Source organism: Bufo bufo, chromosome 4 (genome assembly GCF_905171765.1).
Source record: "Bufo bufo chromosome 4, aBufBuf1.1, whole genome shotgun sequence".
Classification (NCBI taxonomy): Eukaryota; Metazoa; Chordata; class Amphibia; order Anura; family Bufonidae; genus Bufo; species Bufo bufo.
In genome coordinates, this window is record NC_053392.1 from 369167888 (window position 1) to 369188262 (window position 20375).

The 20375-nt window shown below is 45.1% G+C and overlaps 1 protein-coding gene across 2 annotated transcripts in view; it reads left to right on the forward strand.

Moving 5' to 3' along the window:
* The window catches only part of LAMA2 (laminin subunit alpha 2), a 1085231-nt gene that overhangs the window by 913697 nt on the left and 151159 nt on the right, over positions 1 to 20375 (forward strand). For both annotated transcript variants that reach the window (XM_040429125.1, XM_040429126.1), the window contains exon 38: positions 15323 to 15439. In XM_040429125.1, the coding sequence (XP_040285059.1) occupies positions 15323 to 15439 (117 nt within the window). The remainder of the gene's footprint in view (positions 1 to 15322; positions 15440 to 20375) is intronic.

The following is a 20375-nucleotide window of genomic DNA, read 5'->3' on the forward strand; positions in this document are numbered from 1 at the left end:
GATCGACGTAGGGCCTGCAATGCTTCGCATCAGTAGCACCTGTGCCATCCAAGGGTACGACTCGCTCCCAGCCTCTACCCAGTGTGCCGTCAGGGAAACGCAGCGTCCCTGGCCGAAGGCACTTTTCCATGTGTCCGTGGTTAAGTGGACCTTCCCAGTAACTGTGTTGGTCAGGGCACGTGTGATGTTACGGGACACATGTTTGTGTAAGGCGGGCACGGCACACCTTAAAAATAGTGGCGGCTGGGGTCTGCCTAATGCGGGATGGCCACCGACATCAGGCTGCGGAAGGTCTTAGTGTCCACAAGCCTAAATGGCAACATTTCCAGGGCCAGTAATTTTGAAAGGTGCACCTTTAGTGCTATGGCCTGTGGGTGGGTGGGAAGATTTCCGCAATGGGGTGCTCCGTGGAACAGTTGCGGGGCTGTTTGGTGTGGCCCGCCTTCTCCCTTTTACCATCCCACTGCCTCTTCCAGCCTGTTGCGGTGCTACAGATACCTCCCCCTCTGTACTGCTGTCCTTGCTCAGCTTTCCACCTTCCCAGGTTGGGTCAGTGACCTCATCATCCACCACCTCCTCTTCCACTTCCTCACTCTGATCATCCTCCTGATTTGTTGACCTAACCACAACCTCAGTGATTGACAACTGTGTCTCATCCTCTTCATCAACCTCTTGAGATAGTAATTGCGGTTGACTCATTGGCAACTGTGTCTCATCATCATCCACCTCATTAAACACTAATTGCCTTTCCCCACCGTCATCTTCTTCTGACTGTTGAAGCTCAAGTGGTTAGGAATCAGGGCACAAGATCTCATGTCCCTCTTCAAGCGTGCTTGGCGAGAGGGCCAAATAAAGCAATGGCAATGAAAAGAGGTCCTCGGAATATCCGAGTGTGGGATCACTTGTTTGGCCAGACTGTACATGGTGGGAGGAAGGAGGTTCAGGGTGAGGATTGTGTTAACCAGACTCCAGGCTTCTGAGACTGGACTTGGTGGAAAACAGAGTGGTGCTTAACCGACTGGAAGCATTATCTGCTGCATTCCAACCGACTACCTGCTCGCACTGGTCTGACTTTGTGAGCATTGTCCTGCGGCGCCCTGCAAGCTGGGACATGAAGCTGGATATCGTGGATGATTGTTTTTACTGTGCTCTGGCAGCAGGCACAGTTTCTCCGCGCCCAAGGCCATGGCCTCTGCGTGCACCATCACGTCCACTTCCCTGTCCCTTACTGCTCGCCATCTTCATTTTAAATGTGATATATGCTTGAAAGTATGTCACACGTTCAGTAGCGTAGGATTTGGAAGTATATGCACAAAAAAAATGTACAAATTTATTTGCGATGAGGAAACGTTATACAGGACAGGTACGACAGGTAATGTCACTGTTCGCAGTGTCTGCGGAAAAAGCACACTGGATGTCACTGTTATTTTTGAAATGCGCACACTTTTAACAGGAGATGTGGCACGGATAATTTAACTGTTTGCAGCGGGCACCGTCTACGGAAAAAGTACAATAGATGTCACTGATATTTTTGGGATGTGCACACTTTACACAGGAGATGCGCGAATAATTTAACTGTCTGCAGCGGCCTATTTCACTGTATTTAGCGCAGGACGTGCTAAAAATAAATATTGCTCCTGTCATACACAATAGTCATTAAAAGGACTTTTGGGTCTCTGAAAAGTTTTTTTTGTATAAAAATCTTCCTATTACACTCCCTACACTGTCTGTCCCTTCCTATGCACAGCTCTCCCTAAAGTCTCATGCACACGACCGTTGTGTGTTTTGCGGTCCGCAAACCGCTGATCCGCAAAACACAGATGGGGTCCGTGTGTTTTCCGTAATTTGTGGAACGGCATGGACAGCCATTAATATAACTGCCTATTCTTGTCCGCAAAACTCGGACAAGAAGAGGACAGGTTATATTTTTCTTGCGGACCACGAAACGGAGCAACGGATGCAGACAGCACACAGAGTGCTGTCCACATCTTTTGCGGCCTCATTGAAGTGAATGGGTCCACATCCAAGCCGTCAGAACTGCGGCTCGGATGCGGACTAAAACAATGGCCGTGTGCATGATGCCTAACACTGAGCCATTTAGCGCAGGTTGCGCTACAAACATATATTGCTGCTGTCACACACACTAGTCCTCACAAGGACTTTTGGGTCTCTGAAATGTTTTTGTACAAAAAAATATTCAATTACACTCCCTGCACTCTCTGTCCCTTCCTATGCTCAGCTCTTCCTGACTACGAATGAGCCGAACATGATGATGCTTTCCGGCCAGCCAATCACTGTAATGCCAGTAGCCAACAGTGAGGGCAGTACTTACCTGCACGTTTATTGGCGGCGTAGCAGCCAAGAAATTTGCAGGAAGGGGAATCGAACATGGCGCTCGAGCACATGCGGTACTCAGCCGAGTACCGCCATGTGCCGAGCATCGAGATGCTTGAGCCGAACAGGTGTTTGGCCGAGCTTGCTCGATCAACACTAATATTTATCCTATACAGTGGATGTCGCAACAAAAAGCATTTTTCATTGCTTCCCCTCCCCAAAAAGTAAATACAAAGTTATAAAAAAAAAGTCATACACACTCCAAAATGCTATCAATATAAAAGGCAGATTGCTCTGTTAAAAAATGAGTCCTCACACAGCTCTGTAGACTTAACCATAAAAAACTCAAAGATTTCAGCTTGGAAGTTACAAAATTGTAAATGCAGCTCTGAAGTATAAAACAGTCTATAACTGGTGTTGAGTGAATCAAAGTTAAACAAATTGACATCGATCTGAATTTCAGGTAAAATTTGATTTGTCAAGAAGCCGGAATGGTAATGAATCAATTTTTCCTGAAATGGCAGTAAAAAAAAAACACTCACCTAACCGCGTGAAAGAGACTTTGCTCAGTTTCTCCAATCAAGATGGCTGCATCCCACAGCTAATGTCAAATGTGACCACAGCATCTGGACGCGCTAAAACCCGGAAATGTGCACTTCTGAGTGTGCTCTGGCTCTCCTCGGCAGTGATTGGGGGAGCTGGAGTGTGTGAGCAGCAGCCCCTGACTTCCTGTGAGGCAGGAGGCTGCTGCACATTAGTTCCTATGGATCCTTTGCTTGTATAATTCCCATATCTAATGATTGCTTGTTATAGTTTGCTATGGGAACTACCACGCCTAGTGCCACGCCTGAAAATGCCCGTACTATTAAAATCTAAAAATATTTATCCCATACCGAAATCACTGATTCGTCATTTTTTAGCTGCTTCCCACCAATTTTTTTTTTATAAAAAGTGATCAAAAAGTAAAATACACACCAAAAAAGTATCAATGAAAAGTAAAGATTGCTCCACAAAAAATGAGTACTCACACAGCTGCATAGACGTAAGTACAAAAAAGACAAACTATACATACTCCGTAAATGTACTGACCTGGAGAATGAAAGTAACTGTTCAGTTTTACCGTATAGGGAACACTAAACAAAAAACACCAAGAATAGCAACACCACACATATTCAAAGAATCAAAAAACAGAGGGGGAGATTTATCAAACTAGTGTAAAGTAGAACTGGCTTAGCTGCCCATAGCAACCAATCAGATTTCACCTGATTGGTTGCTAAATTGATAAATATTAGTGTTGGGCGAGCATGCTCGGCCAAACACCATTTTGAATCGAGGACCGCGATGCTTGGCACATCGCGGCGTTCGGCCGAACACTGCGTGTGCTCGAGCTCGATGTCGAGCCTGCTCCCCGCACGTTTGTTGGCTACGCAGCCAATAAACATGCGAGGAAGTACTGGCACTCACTGCAATGCCATAGCCATGTTGATTAATGGCATTGCAGTGATTGCCTAGCCTGAACGCGTCATCATTAGTCAGGGAGGGCTGCAGCAGAAGGGACAGATAGTGTAGGGACAGGATTATTTTTTTTTTTCAGGCAGGGTTTACTGTTGAAAGGTGTTAGAGAACCAAAAGTCTTTTTAAAGGGGTTATCCCATCTTAGACAATGGGGGCATATTGCTAGGATATTGCTACAAGGAGAACGGAGTGGAGAAAGATGAGGAGGGTGCACTGCGCATGCGTAGCCGCCCTCCATTCATTTCTATGGAGCCGCCGAAAATAGCCGAGCACTGGCTCAGCTATTTCCGTCAGCCCCTTAGAAATGAATGGGAGCGGTGGCCGCGCATGCGCTGTGCGCTCCCATTCACTTCAATGGGAGAGGCGGGGAGCTGCACCTGGTGGTGGACGGACCCCGGGAAACCCAGGGTCCTCCAGCCACAACTCTCCCCGGCTCTGTTCTCCTTGTAGCTGCGGGTCCCAGAGGTGGGACCCGCACCTATTAGACAATGGGGGCATATCCTAGCGATATGCCCCAATTGTCTAAGATAGGATATCCCCTTTAAGGACTAGTTTTATCTGGCTGCAATATATATTATTAGCGCAACCTGCGCTAAATTGCGTGCAATTGTTTGGCCGCTGCTGACAGTGACACAACCTCTGCTACATGTTGTGTTACATTAGCGCATCCTAAATATCTGTGACATTCAGCGCAATTGTTTGGCAGCTTCTGACAGCGACATTACCTGCGCTACATCTCCTGTATAACGTTTGTGCATCCTAAATATCTGTGACATTCAGTGTCATTTTTTGTGCATACACTTACAAAATCTGCACTACGGTACGTGTTACATACTTGCAATCATATATACCATTTAATATGCTCAAGGCAAGCAGTAAAGGATGGGGAAGTGGCCATGCTGCTGATGGTGCACGCAGAGGCCGTGGCCCTGGGCGCAGTGAAACTGTTCCTGCTACCATAGCACAAGAAACACACTCAACCACAATACCTAGCTTCATGTCCCAGTTTGCAGGGCAGCGCAGAACACCCCTCTCGAAGTCACACCAGTGCGACCAGGTGGTCGGTTGGATTGCAGCAGATAATCCTTCCAGTCGGTTAAACACCACCCTGTCTTCCACAAAGTCCAGTCTCAGTAGCCGAGAGTCTGGTCAACAGAATCCTCACCCTGATTCTTCTTCCTCCCACCATGGAGAGTCTTGGCGTGATCCCACACTCGGATATTCCAAGGAGCTATTTTCGCCATTCCTTGATTTGGGCCTCTTGCCAAGCCTGCTTGAAGAGGGACATGAGGAGATCTTGTGCACTGATTCCCAAACTCTTGAGCATCCACAGTCAGAAGAAGATGACGGTGGGGAACGGCAATTAGTGTTTCACGAGGTGGATGATGATGATGAGACACAGTTACCAATAAGTCAACAGCAATTCAAGTCAGGAGGATGACCAGAGTGAGGAGGTGGAAGAGGAGGTGGTGAACGATGAAATCACTGACTCAAAATGGGAAGGTGGCAAGCCAAGCACGGACAGCAGTGCAGAGGGGGAGGGATCTGCTGCACCGCAGAAGGGAGAAGGTGGGCCACACCAAACAGACCCTCAACTGTTCCCAGGAGCACCCCCTTGCAGCAATCTCCCTTGCAGAGGGGTAGGTGTTCCGCAGTCTGCTGCTTTGTTGAGGAAAGTGCGGACAATAAAAGAATTGTCATTTCCAACCTATATTGTACCAAAATGAGCAGGGGCGTGAACACTAGCAACCTCACCACCACCAGCATGATCTGCCACATGGCATCAAAGCACCCTAATAGGTGGGCCGAACACTTGGGTCCACAATCAGTTTCTGTGGGTCACACCACTGCCTCCCCTTCCCTGTTTTACTTGCTGCCCAATCCCCTGTCCAAGACACAGGCCTGGATCCTGCCCTGCACTTCTGTGTCCCAGCGCAGGTACAGATGTCCATACCCCAGGCCTTTGAACGAAAGCGGAAATACCCAGTCACCCACCCACAGGCCATAGCTCTAAATGTGCACCTTCCCAAACTGCTGGCCCTGGAAATGTTGCCATTTAGGCTTGTGGACACTAAGGCTTTCTGCAGCCTGATGACGGCTGCTGTCCCTCGTTACTCAGTCCCCAGCCGCCACTATTTTTCCCAGTGTGCCGTCCCCGCCTTACACCAGCATGTGTCCCATAACATCACCCATGCCCTGACCAACGCAGTTATTGGGAAGGTCCACTTAACGACTGACACACGTACAAGTGCTTTTGTCCAGGGATGTTTTCCTGACTGCACACTGGGTGAACGCTGTGAAGGCCGGGAGCGAGTCGTACCCTGGATTGGCACAGGTGCTACCGATGCCAAGGATTGCCGGCCCTACTTCCATCAGGATTTCCACCACCACCTACATTAGTGGCTGCAACTTCCACCCACTTCTCCACCTCCACTTCCAACTCTGAATTATCATCTTCCAGCACCAGTCAGCCAAGATGCATCCGGGAGTCCTCCCCATGCTATTCCCGAACCATTTCAGTGGTGTTTTTTTATCAATTTCTGACCTTTTCCTGTGAACCAGACACCCTCCTCTCTTCAGAGCAGGGGGTGCCTGGTTTAATGCTCTGGTTCTCCCATTGACTTCTATTGTGCTTGGCTGCTCTGTAGAGCACCCGAGCATCCCAAAGCGTTCTACTCGAGCACCTGAGCACCCGAGCACTTCGATGCTCAAACCACACTAATAAATATCCCCCATAATCTTTATTGTAACAAATTGAGATTTAAAATATTCCATGATTAAAACAGAAGTTACCTCCATACCCACACAGAACCAGGGGCTACAATGTGGCACACAATTGATTAGGACAAAGTATCAGCATAAGAAACAGTAACCATAACCCCAAAGTCCAAGGAATAACAATGATACAGACCACAGCAGCACCGGAGACACCAATGCCATTTCACAGTCACTTCTTCCAGGAATGGATGTGTGAAGAGAAAAATAGAAAAGTTATGGCCCTAGAAAAGCAGGAGTGAAAAACGTAAACGCAAAAACCTCTGGGGCTGCAAGGGTTAATTCAGACAGGATTCTTTTGACCGTTATTCACTTTATGGGAAATGCATCATTTCAGTACATTTTACTTTCAGTTGCAATTTTTTGGGGCACTTTGACTTTCACATGTAAAGATTAACCATTCTAGACTTAGTGATGCTAGTATATTGAAGCACGTTTTCATTTTTAATTTATTTAAATCTGAGATGGGTAATTTTTCTAAAATAAATCCAGATGGAACTGAACAGGAATGAATAAAGTGTGATTAGATGACTTAATGGCTTGTATTGAAGGTTATTCAAATCCACATTTTTTATCCCTGCAGAATAATGAATGTCCTTACTTTGTAAGAATACATTTTGATGGAAATGCTGCATATACTGTAGTGCATTAGTGCTCTGAATGCAAACCTGTTATTGTTCCTGATGGATTTTTAATATAAAAAATATTTCACATTAGCATTTTTTATGCATTGGCACAAATATTTAAGTCACAAGGGAATAGATTACAATGGTGATCAGTATAATACATGTTTTTTTTGCCTGGAGAAGATGCGGAACATTTTAAATCATGTCAACTTAAATCAATTCAAAACTGAATGAGGTCCTTTTAACTTCACATTATGTAAACTGGCAATGCTATATAATATAGTGGTTAAACACGACAGAAGACAGGCCTACAAGAATAACCAATAACCAATACTTGTGTTTATCTGATCGCAAACAAAATACATTTATTCCAATTGCTTATACAGTATAGCACTAACATATTCTGCAGCGCTGTACACAGATTGGGGGAGATTTATCAAACTAGTGTAAAGTAGAACTGGCTTAGTTGCCCATAGCAACTGAAAAAAAAAGAAAGGTGGAATCTGATTGGTTGCTATGGGCCAGTTCTACTTTACACCAGTTTGATAAATCTCAGTCATTGTCTTCAGTTACATCAGTCCCTGTCCCACTCAAATATCCTTAATATACCCAATGGAACCATCTTCGTTGACAGCCGGTTACATAGTTGATACGGTTGAAAAAGATATAAGTCCATCAAGTTCAACCAAGGGATAGGTGGGGACGTGAATCCCAGAAGGATTTCATAAGCATTAATGTTGCTTACTTTTAAGGATTTACCTAAACCCTTTTTAAAACTATCCACTGTTTCTGCTGTGACCACTTCCTGAGGAAGTCTATTCCACAGATTCACAGTTCTTACAGTAAAGGAGCTTTGACTCTTCTGGAGATGGAACTTTTTCTTCTCCAGTCGGAGGCAGTGCCCCCCTTGTCTTTTGAGGGCATTTTACATGGAACAGTTTTTCACCATATTTTTTTTGTATGGCCTATTTATACACTGCTCAAAAAAAATAAAGGGAACACTTAAACAACACAATGTAACTCCAAGTCAATCACACTTCTGTGAAATCAAACTGTCCACTTAGGAAGCAACACTGAGTGACAATCAATTTTACATGCTGTTGTGCAAATGGGATAGACAACAGGTGGAAATTATAGGCAATTAGCAAAACACCCCCAATAAAGGAGTGGTTCTGCAGGTGGTGACCCCAGACCACTTCTCAGTTCCTATGCTTCCTGGCTGATGTTTTGGTCACTTTTGAATGCTGGCGGTGCTTTCACTCTAGTGGTAGCATGAGACGGAGTCTACAACCCACACAAGTGGCTCAGGTAGTGCAGCTAATCAAGGATGGCACATCAATGCGAGCTGTGGCAAGAAGGTTTGCTGTGTCTGTCAGCGTAGTGTCCAGAGCATGGAGGCGCTACCAGGAGACAGGCCAGTACATCAGGAGACGTGGAGGAGGCCGAAGGAGGGCAACAACCCAGCAGCAGGACCGCTACCTCCGCCTTTGTGCAAGGAGGAACAGGAGGAGCACTGCCAGAGCCCTGCAAAATGACCTCCAGCAGGCCACAAATGTGCATGTGTCTGCTCAAACGGTCAGAAACAGACTCCATGAGGGTGATATGAGGGCCCGACGTCCACAGGTGGGGGTTGTGCTTACAGCCCAACACCGTGCAGGACGTTTGGCATTTGCCAGAGAACACCAAGATTGGCAAATTCGCCACTGGCGCCCTGTGCTCTTCACAGATGAAAGCAGGTTCACACTGAGCACATGTGACAGATGTGACAGAGTCTTGAGACGCCGTGGAGAACGTTCTGCTGCCTGCAACATCCTCCAGCATGACCGGTTTGGCATTGGGTCACTAATGGTGTGGGGTGGCATTTCTTTGGAGGGCCGCACAGCCCTCCATGTGCTTGCCAGAGGTAGCCTGACTGCCATTAGGTACCGAGATGAGATCCTCAGACCCCTTGTGAGACCATATGCTGGTGCGGTTGGCCCTGGGTTCCTCCTAATGCAAGACAATGCTAGACCTCATGTGGCTGGAGTGTGTCAGCAGTTCCTGCAAGACGAAGGCATTGATGCTATGGACTGGCCCGCCCGTTCCCCAGACCTGAATCCAATTGAGCACATCTGGGACATCATGTCTCGCTCTATCCACCAACGTCACGTTGCACCACAGACTGTCCGTCCAGGAGTTGGCTGATGCTTTAGTCCAGGTCTGGGAGGAGATCACTCAGGAGACCGTCCGCCACCTCATCAGGAGCATGTACAGGCGTTGTAGGGAGGTCATACAGGCATGTGGAGGCCACCCACACTACTGAGCCTCATTTTGACTTGTTTTAAGGACATTACATCAAAGTTGGATCAGCCTGTAGTGTGTTTTTCCACTTTAATTTTGAGTGTGATTCCAAATCCAGACCTCCATGGGTTGAAATATTTGATTTCCATTTAAATTTTTGTGTGATTTTGTTGTCAGCACATTCAGTTATGTAAAGAACAAAGTATTTCAGAAGAATACTTAATTAATTCAGATCTAGGATGTGTTATTTTTGTGTTCCCTTTATTTTTTTGAGCAGTGTATATTTGTATAGGTCAATCATGTCCCGCCCCCCCCCCCCCCCTTAGACATATCTTCTCAAGACCAAATAAATTAAATTTTTTTAATCTTTCTTCATAACTAAGGCCCTCCATGCCCCTTATCAGTTTAGTCGCTCTCCTCTGTACTTTTCTAGCTGCAGTGCATTCTTTCTATGGACCGGTGTCCAGAACTGAACTGCATATTCCAGATGAGGCCCCACCAACGCTTTGTAAAGTGATATTACATCCCTACCCCGTGAGTCCATGCCTCGTTTAATGTATGACCATATCCTGCTGGCCTTAGAAGCAGCTGATTTACATTGTATGCTATTATTTAATCTACCATCTACAAGGACACCCAAATCCTTCTCTATAAGTGACTCTCCCAGTGTTACATCACCTAGGACACATGAAGCATGGAGATTATTACTACCAATATACATAACTTTACATTTATCCACATTGAACTTTATTTGCCAAGTTGATGCCCAATTACTCAGAGTGTTCAAGTCAGCTTTTAGTTTATGGACATCTTCCATAGACTGTACAGTGCTAAATAGCCTAGTGTCATCTGCAAAAATAGAAATGGTGCTATTAATGCCGTCCTCAATATCATTAATAAATAAATTAAATAATAGAGGAGCCAGCACTGAACCTTGGGGCACACCACTTATAACCCAGGACCATTTTGAATACGAATCATTGACCTCAACTTTCTGGACACGTTCCTTCAGCCAGTTTTCAATCTAATTACAAACGATACTTTCCAAGCCTATAGATCTTACTTTACCTATTAAATGTCTATGAGGGACAGTATCAAACGCCTTTGAAAAATCCAGAAACACTACATCCATAGCCGCCCCTCTGTCCAGGCTACTACTCACTTCCTCATAAAAACAAATCAGGTTAGTCTGACAACTTCTGTTCTTGGTAAACCCATGTTGGTTATCACTTATAATATTATTTACAGTCACATACTTCTGTATATAGTCCTTTAAGAGTACTTCAAACATGGCCCATCAGTTTTTAGAATATAGTAACATAGTAACATTTGTCCATCCAGTTCAGCCTGTTATCCTGCAAGTTGATCCAGAGGAAGGCAAAAAAAAAACTTGTGAAGCAGAAGCCAATTTTCCCCACTTAAGGGGAAAAAATTCCTTCCCGACTCCATTCAGGCAATCAGATAACTCCCTGGATCAACAACCCATCTCTAGTAGCTATAGCCTGTTAATACACTCCAGAAATACATCCAGGCCCCTCTTGAACTCTTTTAGTGAGCTCACCATCACCAACTCCTCAGGCAGAGATTTCCATAGTCTCACTGCTCTTATCATAAAAAATCCTCTTCTATGTTTGTGTACAAACCTTCTTTCCTCCAGGCACAGTCACAGTCCTGGGGATGAATAGATGATGGGAAAGATCTCGGTTCTGACCCCTGATATATTTATACATAGTAATTAAATCTCCCCTCAGTCGTCTTTATTCTAAAGTGAATAACCCTAATTTTGATAATCTTTCAGGGTACTGTAATTCCCTCATTCCTGTAATTACTTTAGTTGCCCTCATCTGAACCCTCTCCAGCTCAGCTATGTCTGCCTTGTTCATAGGAGACCAGAACTGTACACAGTACTCCATGTGTGGTCTGACCAGTGATTTATAAAGTGGTAGGACTATGTTCTCATCACGGGCATCTTTGCCCCCTTTTCATGCAACCCATTATCTTATTGGCCTTGGCAGCAGCTGCCTGACACTGGTTTTTGCAGCTTAGTTTGCTGTTCACTAAAATTCCTTGGTCCTTTTCTATGTCAGTGTTACCCAGTGTTTTACCATCTAGTATGTACGGGTGACTTGCATTATTCCTTACCATGTGCATAACCTTACATTTGTCAGTGTTAAACCTCCTCTGCCACTTCTCTGCCCAAGCCTCCAATCTATCCAGATCAATTTGTAGCAGTATCCTGTCCTCTTCCATGTCAATTACTTTACACAGTTTAGTGTCATCTGCAAAAATGTATATTTTACTGTGCAAGCCTTCTACAAGATCATTAATAAATATATTAAAGAGAATAGGTCCCAATACTGACCCCTGAGGTACTCCACTAGTGAGAGTGACCCAATCTGAGTGTGTACCGTTAATAACCACCCTCTGCTTTCTAGTACTGAGCCAGTTACTTATGCCAATACAGACATTTTCTCCCAGTCCAAGCATTCTAATTTTATTTACTAACCTTTTATGCGTTACAGTGTCAAATGCTTTGGAGAAGTCCAGATATACAGTGCTGCCCATAATTATTCATACCCCTGGCAAATTTTGACTTAATGTTACTTTTCTTCAACCAGCAGGACATTTTTTGACAGGAAATGACATAGGTGTCTCCCAAAAGATAATAAGACGATGCACAAGAGGTATTATTGTGGGGGGAAAAAAATTCTCAGCTTTTATTTACATTTGAGCAAAAAGTGTCCAGTCCAAAATTATTCATACCCTTCACAAACTGTCATAGTCTGTGGGAAAATCAAAAGTTTCATACCATTCCAAATAGTCCAAGCTGTTCGAAAGCATCCTAATTACCCTGATTAATTGGGAACAGCTGTTTTAATTAACTCAACAGGTGAAAAACAGCAGCTCTCTGCAGTTGGTTTGTGGACAGTCATGGCTAAGACAAAGGAGCTCAGTGAGGACCTGCGGCTGCGCATTGTGGCTGCTCACAAGTCAGGAAAGGGTTAAAAGGCCATTTCTAAATGTTTTCAAGTTCCAATGGCTACAGTGCAAAGCATTAAAATATACAAGATGTTCCGCACTGTGGAAAATCTCAGAGGACGTGGTCGGAAGCCAAAAGTGACACCTGTGCTGGCCAGGAGGATAGTTAGAGAGGTGAAAAAGAATCCAAGGATCACCACCAAGGCCATCCTGGTGAATCTGGGCTCTGCTGGTGGCAATGTCTCAAGGCAGACTATTCAACGGACACTGCACACTGCTGGGTTCCACGGATGCAGACCAGGCACACAAAAGCTCGCTTGGCCTTTGCAAAATTTCATCTGGACAAAGAAGAAAACTTCTGGTCTTCTGTGTTATGATCAAATGAAACAAAAATTTTTATTGTTTGGTCACAATGATGTTTCCTTCATTTGGCGTAAAAAAGGTGAAGCCTTCAGCCCAAAGAACACCATCCCCACTGTCAAACATGTTGGTGGGAACCTAATGCTTTGGGGGTGTTTTTCAGCCAATGGACCAGGGAACCTAATCACAGTAAACAGCACCTTGAAAAAAGAGCAATACATGAGGATTCTCAACTACATCAGGCAGTCTGCAGAGAAACTTGGCCTTGGGCACCAGTGGACATTTCAGCATGACAATGACCCAAAACACAAAGCAAAAGTGGTGAAGAAATGGTTAGCAGACAAAAACATTAACATTTTGGAGTGGCCCAGCCAGAGTCCAGACTTGAATCCAATTGAGAATCTGTGGAGGGAGCTAAAGATCAGGGTGATGGCAAAAAGACCTTCCAACCTGAAAGATTTGGAGCTCATTGCTAAAGATGAATGGGCAAAAATAACTGTGGAGACATGCAAAAAGCTGGTCTGCAATTATAGGAAGCGTTTGATTGCTGTAATAGCCAATAAAGGCTTTTCTATTGATTATTGAGAAGGGTATGAATAATTTTGGACTGGACACTTTTTGCTCAAATGTAAATAAAAGCTGAGAAAAGTTTTTTTCCCCACAATAATGCCTCTTGTACATCCTCTTATTATCTTTTGGGAGACACCTATGTCATTTCCTGTCAAAAAATTACTTGCTGGTTGAATAAAAGTAACTTTAAGTCAAAATTTGCCAGGGCTATGAATAATTATAGGCAGCACTGTACGACATCCGCTGTCAAGTCTAGAACTCACCTCCTCATAGAAACTGATTAACTTAGTTTGACATGACCGATCCTTCGTGATGCCATGCTGATATGTCGTTATTTGCTTATTTTCATTGAGACGCTCCAAGATAGCATCTCTTAGAAAGCCTTCAAACAGTTTACCCGCGATGGATGTTAAACTTACCGGCCTATAGTTTTCGGGCTCTGTTTTTGGACCCTTTTTGAATATTGGCACCACATTTGCTATGCGCCAATCCTGTGGAACACTCCCTGTCAGTATCAGAAATAAGGGTCTGGCTATGACATTACTTAATTCTCTTATGATACGGGGAGGGTTCCATCTGGTCCTGGCAATTTGTCGATTTTAATATTTTTAAGAAGCCGCTGTACTTTTTCCTGGGTCAGACAGGATACTTTTAATGGTGAATTTACTTTTACATTCTGACAATTTATCTGACAATTTACTTTCTTCAGTGAATACAGTGGAGAAAAAAAATATTTAATAGCTTTGCTTTCTCCTCATCGCTCTCTGCAACTCCCCCCTCATCACTCTGTAAAGGGCCGACACCTTTAGATTTATACTTTTTACCATTTATATAATTGAAGAATATTTTAGGGTTAGTTTTGCTCTCTTTGGCAATAAATCTCTCGGTCTCTAGTTTGGCCACTTTTATTAGTTTTTTGCATATTCTATTTTTTTCCTTATAGTTTTTCAGTGCTTCCTCACTACTCTCCTGTTTTAGTGATTTAAATGCTTTCTTTTTGTCATTTATTGCTTTCTTTACAGTTCTATTTATCCACATTGGTTTCTTCTTGTTCCTTAACCTTTTATTCCCATAAAGTATGTACCTCTCACAATTAGAATTTAGGATGCTTTTAAAAATATCCCCTTTTGTGGCTGTATTTTAATTTTTGAGGACTTTGTCCCAGTTAGTTAGGACTATGGCCTCTTTTAGTCGGCTAAATTTAGCTTTTTTGAAGTTTGGTATTTTTGTTCCTCCCTGAAAAAACACTCTTTTGAATGATAATTGGAAGGTTACTACTTTATGGTCACTATTTACCAGGTTTCCCCCAATCTGCACATCTGTTGTTCTGTCAGGTCTATTGGTTAATACTAAGTCTAGTATGGCCACCCATCTAGTCGGGTCCTGAACCAGTTGGGAAAGGTAATTGTCTTTGGTTATTGCCAAGAACCTGTTTGCTTTATCAGATGTACAGGTTTCAGGTTCCCAGTTTATATCTGGGTAGTTGAAGTCCCCCATAATAACGACCTCATTATGATTTGCCGCCTCGTCTATTTCATTTAGTAGTATATTTTCTGTGGACTCTGGTATATTAGGTGGTTTATAATAAACTCCTATTAGTAATTTATTATTGTTTTTGCCTCCATGTATTTCTACCCACAGTGACTCCACATGTTCATGTCCCTCACTTATATATGGGAGAATTTGAAAGAAAATCACACAAACACAAGGAGAACAAACACTGTGAATATGTTGTCCTTTGAATTGATTTGAACCGCAATGTCCATTATAGTGAAAAAGTTTTCTTGTGGTACATTTTACTTTACTGTCTGTTGATACTCATCACAATATACTTATTTTAAGACTGTTCCTGACTTGATCTTTTATGTTTTTTTTTATGTTAGGGACATAAGCAAGCCGTTGAAAAAGGCAAGAAAGAGACTGAGAACACACTAAACGAGTCAGATGACATCATGACAGAAGTCAACAACTTAGCACAAAATATTAATGAAGCTGAAAATGTGAGTAAAAACCACCGCACCTCGTGAACCACTGAAATAAGAAGAAAGGAACTGTTTTACACTAAAGCAAACCAATTTGGAATAACCAAGTGTAAGCCATTCTAGAGAGCAGAGCAGACAATGTGATATTTTCAGCTAGGAGAAGATTTCTGTTATTCTCTCCAGAAATGTTCTCAGATGTTAAACTTGAGACCAAAGCCAGGTAAATCTCAATATTAACACAAAATAATCAATGTGAAACTTGAGGATGACGGAGGAATCCATTCAACAGTAAATAGACATATGGATGGGTACACATCTGTAGCACAAAGCCTCAATGGAATCATTAGTAAACAAGGAGGCGGCATTCCAGTTATGTGAAGCACTATGAAGAATCATGCATGACGTAGAAAGTTTTGTGCCAAAGTAGACAGAAATATTACAAAAATGTTATTCAATAGGAATGGGAGACTGACTGGCTTGGGGCACAATAGATGTCTATTTGTGACACTTCTATAGAGCAACAGCCTAGGAGCCTTTCACAGAAAACATTGTTTGTGCAATTTTATGAAAAAAAAATATAATCTGTTCAAAGATGGTAGGCTGGGGAAAGAGTGTAAATGTGTGTGTCAGAAATGTTTTCAAAAGTGTTAGAAATGTGTCTACAAACATAGAAAAAAATTATATATATTGTGGGGTTTTGCTCTGGTAGACAGGCTAGTGGACGCAGTATGGAGGCAATCATTAAGTCTTTAACTTAAACAGTTCGGTGTTTATTCACACATAAGGAAAAACAAAATGACCGTTCACAGTCTTGGTGTTTGTTCTCACCATGCAATGTCCATAGAACACAATCTTCACCTGGTTAGCAGTTTTACATCCGCAGTCCACAGCAGGCTTTAGGGGCTCTCAGCCCTTTAGCACGGCACAAATTCACAGGTCCCAAAACACAGAGACTCCCCAGCTTCTCTGTCAGATTGAGGATAAACCACACCCAGCTAAGACTGCTGGCTGGGTTTTATATGGGCCAAAAAAGACCCGGCCTGGAGCGTCAAAGCAGCCACCCACCCAGCACTTTGGCTACTCCAAGTAAGAGCCGGCCCGGATTGGCTTTACAGTCATACTAACAGCAACAGTGTCAATCAGCACTAGCTGCCGCTGACACTTAAAACTAACGGCTCTTACAGAAATCTCGGTGACACATACCTTCTATCAATGACGGCTCCTTGCGCCTTCCTACATATCTTCCTCTTTGTTCAACCCTGAGGGGTAAACACCCACCAGTGTACCCGGGACAGGGCATCTGCATTTCCCTGTAACCTGCCTGCCCTCTGTTCCACGGAAAACTTGAAGTTTTGGAAAGATAAGAACAATCTGGTGACCCGAGCATTCCTCTCTTTGTCTTGGCTCATCCACTTGAGAGGGGAGTAGTCGGTCACCAGACGGAACTTTCTCCCCAACAGATAATAGCGGAGAGACTCGAGTGCTCACTTGATGGCCAGGCACTCTCTCTCCACTATACTGTACCTAGTCTCGGCTGGGGTAAGTTTGCAGCTCAGGAAAACAACAGGATGCTCCTCCCATTGATGTCCTAAAAGAGTACAGCTCCAAGGTCTACTTCAGAGGCATCGGTCTGTACAACAAACTCCCTCTTGAAGTCAGGCATCACCAATACCGGGGACCCACGCAGGGCAGACTTCAAAGTAGAGAAGGCTTTTTCCATCTGCTCATTCCGCTAAACCGTCACTGACTTGAGTCCCTTCAAAAGACCTGTCAATGGTGTGGCGACTGTAGCAAAATTGGGGACAAACCTCATATAGTACCCCACCATTCCCAGGAACGACTTTACTTGCTGAGTAGTGACAGGTTGGGGCAAATCCCTAATCACCTCAATTTTGTTCACCTGAGGTTTAATAATTCCGCGCCCAATTACATACCCCAGGTACTTGGTCTCTTCTAATCCTATTGCGCACTTTTTTGGTTTAGTGGTTAAGCCAGCCTTCCTAAGGGAGTCCACTACAGCCTGTACTTTAGGTTGGTGACTTTCACAGTCGGTGCGGTGGATAACAATATCGTTCAGGTACACTGAAACGTACCGACGATGTGGATGGAGTACAATGTCCATTAACCTTTGATATGTGGTGGGAGCGCCATGTAGACCAAAGGGTAATACCTTGTACTGATACAGCCCCTCTGGCATGATGAAAGCCGTTTTTCCTTGGCAGCCTCCATCAAGGGTACCTGCCAGTACCCTTTGGTGAGGTCGAACACAGAAAAATACTGGGCTTGGCCAAAATTCTCAATAAGCTCATCCACTCGGGGCATGGGATATGCGTCAAACTTGGACACCTCATTCAGTTTGCAGAAGTCGTTACAGAACCTCAATGTCCCATTTGGCTTGGGTATTATTGACTATCGGACTAGTCCATTTACTTTTTGACTCCTCGATGACACCTAGCTGGAGCATTAACTGCACTTCCTCCGTGATGGCTTTTCGCCGAGCCTCGGGTACCCGGTATGGTTTCAACCGGACTTTTGCCTGAGGCTCAGTGATAATGTCATGTCGGACTATGGAAGTGCGTCCAGGGAGGTCCGAGAACACATCCGTGTTGTGACTAATCAATTCCCTGGCTTCCTGAGCCTGTTTAGAGGAGAGGCTATCAGCAATTTTCACTGTGGCAGCTTCTTTCCTTGCTTCAGACAGAGGGGCTGAAACCGCTTCCCCTAGGAACCCTGGCCGTGGGCGGTCTTCCGTACAGGTTTCCTTGTCTTTTCAGGGTTTGAGCATATTCACATGGTACACCCGCTCCGGATTGTGACGCCCTGGCTGGTGTACCTTGTAATCTTCCTCTCCAATTTTTTCAAGCACTTCGTTGGGCACCTGCCACCTAGCTAGGAACTTACTGTCTACAGTTGGTACCAGAACCAATACCCGATCACCCGGGTTAAAGGTTCAGACCCGAGCATGCCAATTATAGATCCTACTCTAGGTTCGCTGCGCTGCCTCCATATGCTGCCTAAAGAGGTAAAACTGTTTCCATCCGTCCTTGCATCTGGGTGACGTACTCAACAACACTTCTGTGCAGTGTGGGTTGTTGTTCCCATGCCTCTTTGGCCACGTCCACCAGACCGCGAGGGTGTCTGCCGTATAGCAGTTCGAAGGGAGAGAACCCAGTAGAGGCCTGGGGCACCTCTCGCACTGGGAACATGATATAGGGCAGAAGAAGGTCCCAGTCCCTCCTATCCTTAGAGACCACCCTTTTTCGCATATTTTTTAATGTTTGATTAAACCTCTCTACCAGGTCATCCGTTTGCGGATGATACACAGACGTCCGTAGCTGTTTTATGTGGAGCAACTTACAGAGTTCCTTCATGACCTTAGACATAAACAGGGTCCCTTGGTCAGTCAGAACCTCCTTAGCCAGACCTATGAGAGAAAACATCTCCATTTACTTCTTAGCTATGAGTTTGGCTGAAGTATGCCGCAGTGGCACCACCTCTGGGTTCTGAGTGGCATAGTCGAGGACAACCAAGATGTGCTGGTGTCCTCTAGCAGACTTCGGTATCGGGCCTACGAGATCCATAGGGATTCGCTCGAACGGGACCTCGATAATTGGGAGGGGTACCAGGGGACTATGGAAATGTGGATGGGTGCTAGTTATCTGGCATGTTGTGCAGTATCAAAATTATCCCCGGAGACATTGAGGTTGGCTAGCTCCGGACCTGGCAGCAAGTCCTCCATGTCTCCCACCATCACACTTAGCAGGATTATCTCCCCCTCTTCCACCGAAGTGGCGGTCACCCCTACCGCTGGCCCTTCGGACTCAGGTTCCCAGGGTTCAGGTTTCCCCCCTGAGCCGTGCCACTCTGCTAGGGTCACATCTGTCTCACGGGTATCGGTAACTTTCGTGTCCGGTCATAGTGACGGGAACCCGGGTTACTCTCTCCCAATTTTTAGTTCATACATTAATTTTGTGGCAACGGCCTCCTCATGAGTCCATATGCCGGCCACCGGTGGCGGTGGGATAGTCCTTTAAGTCCCCATGAATGCACACAATGCCGACCCTTTGGCCAGTATACTCGACGGGCTCTTACCAAGGACACCAGGCTCCCTGAATCTAGAAGTGCCACCACCAGAGTGTCCCTCACTTCCACCTGGCACAGGTGGCTATTGTCTACAGTCTCTGAGGTACCTGTGGCACACAGCTTCCTGGCATACAATGAGTGGCGGTAGCCATAGTTGGTATCCATGGGTTCACCCTAATGGGTACAGTCAGCCCTTATGTATCCAGGCTCGTGACACTGCCAGCAAACCACCGGGGCTGGGGTGGAGATTTCCGGGGTTTGACGGGCCCCCTCCCAAAAGAACCCCCCTGCAGATTTCTGGTGGCCTCGTAGTGCTCCACCAGGTCGACCATCTCTAAGGCATTACCAGGAGACACCTGGCCGATCCAGTGCTGGGGAGGGTACAGCAAAACCCTCCAAAACACATCCGCCAACAAACGGTCCAGCATAGCAGTGGGAGTCAATTTGTCAGGCTGCAGCTATTTCTGCAACCGGTGTAGCAGGTCATAATATTGTGCTCTGGCGGGCTCAGCCGAGTTAAATTCCCATTGGTGCACCCGCTGAGCCTGGACCAATACATTCACCCCCAGGCTCGCCAGTATCTCACCTTTTACGGTTGGGTAGTCTGCCGCTTGATCATCGGGAAGATAAAAAAACACTTGCTGGGGCCCAGACGCCAGGAACGGAGCGACAACCTCAGCCCACTGGTCTCGGGGTAACTTCTCTCTCATGGCCACCTTTTCGAACATCGCCATATAGGTCTTGACGTTATCCGAGGGGGACATCTTAGGGATCACCGCACGGACAGCTTGCCAGGCATCGTGGATGTTCTGGGACGCTCTGCGGGCTTGCAACGCTATGACATGTTGTAATAGCAGCTGGTTAGTTTCCT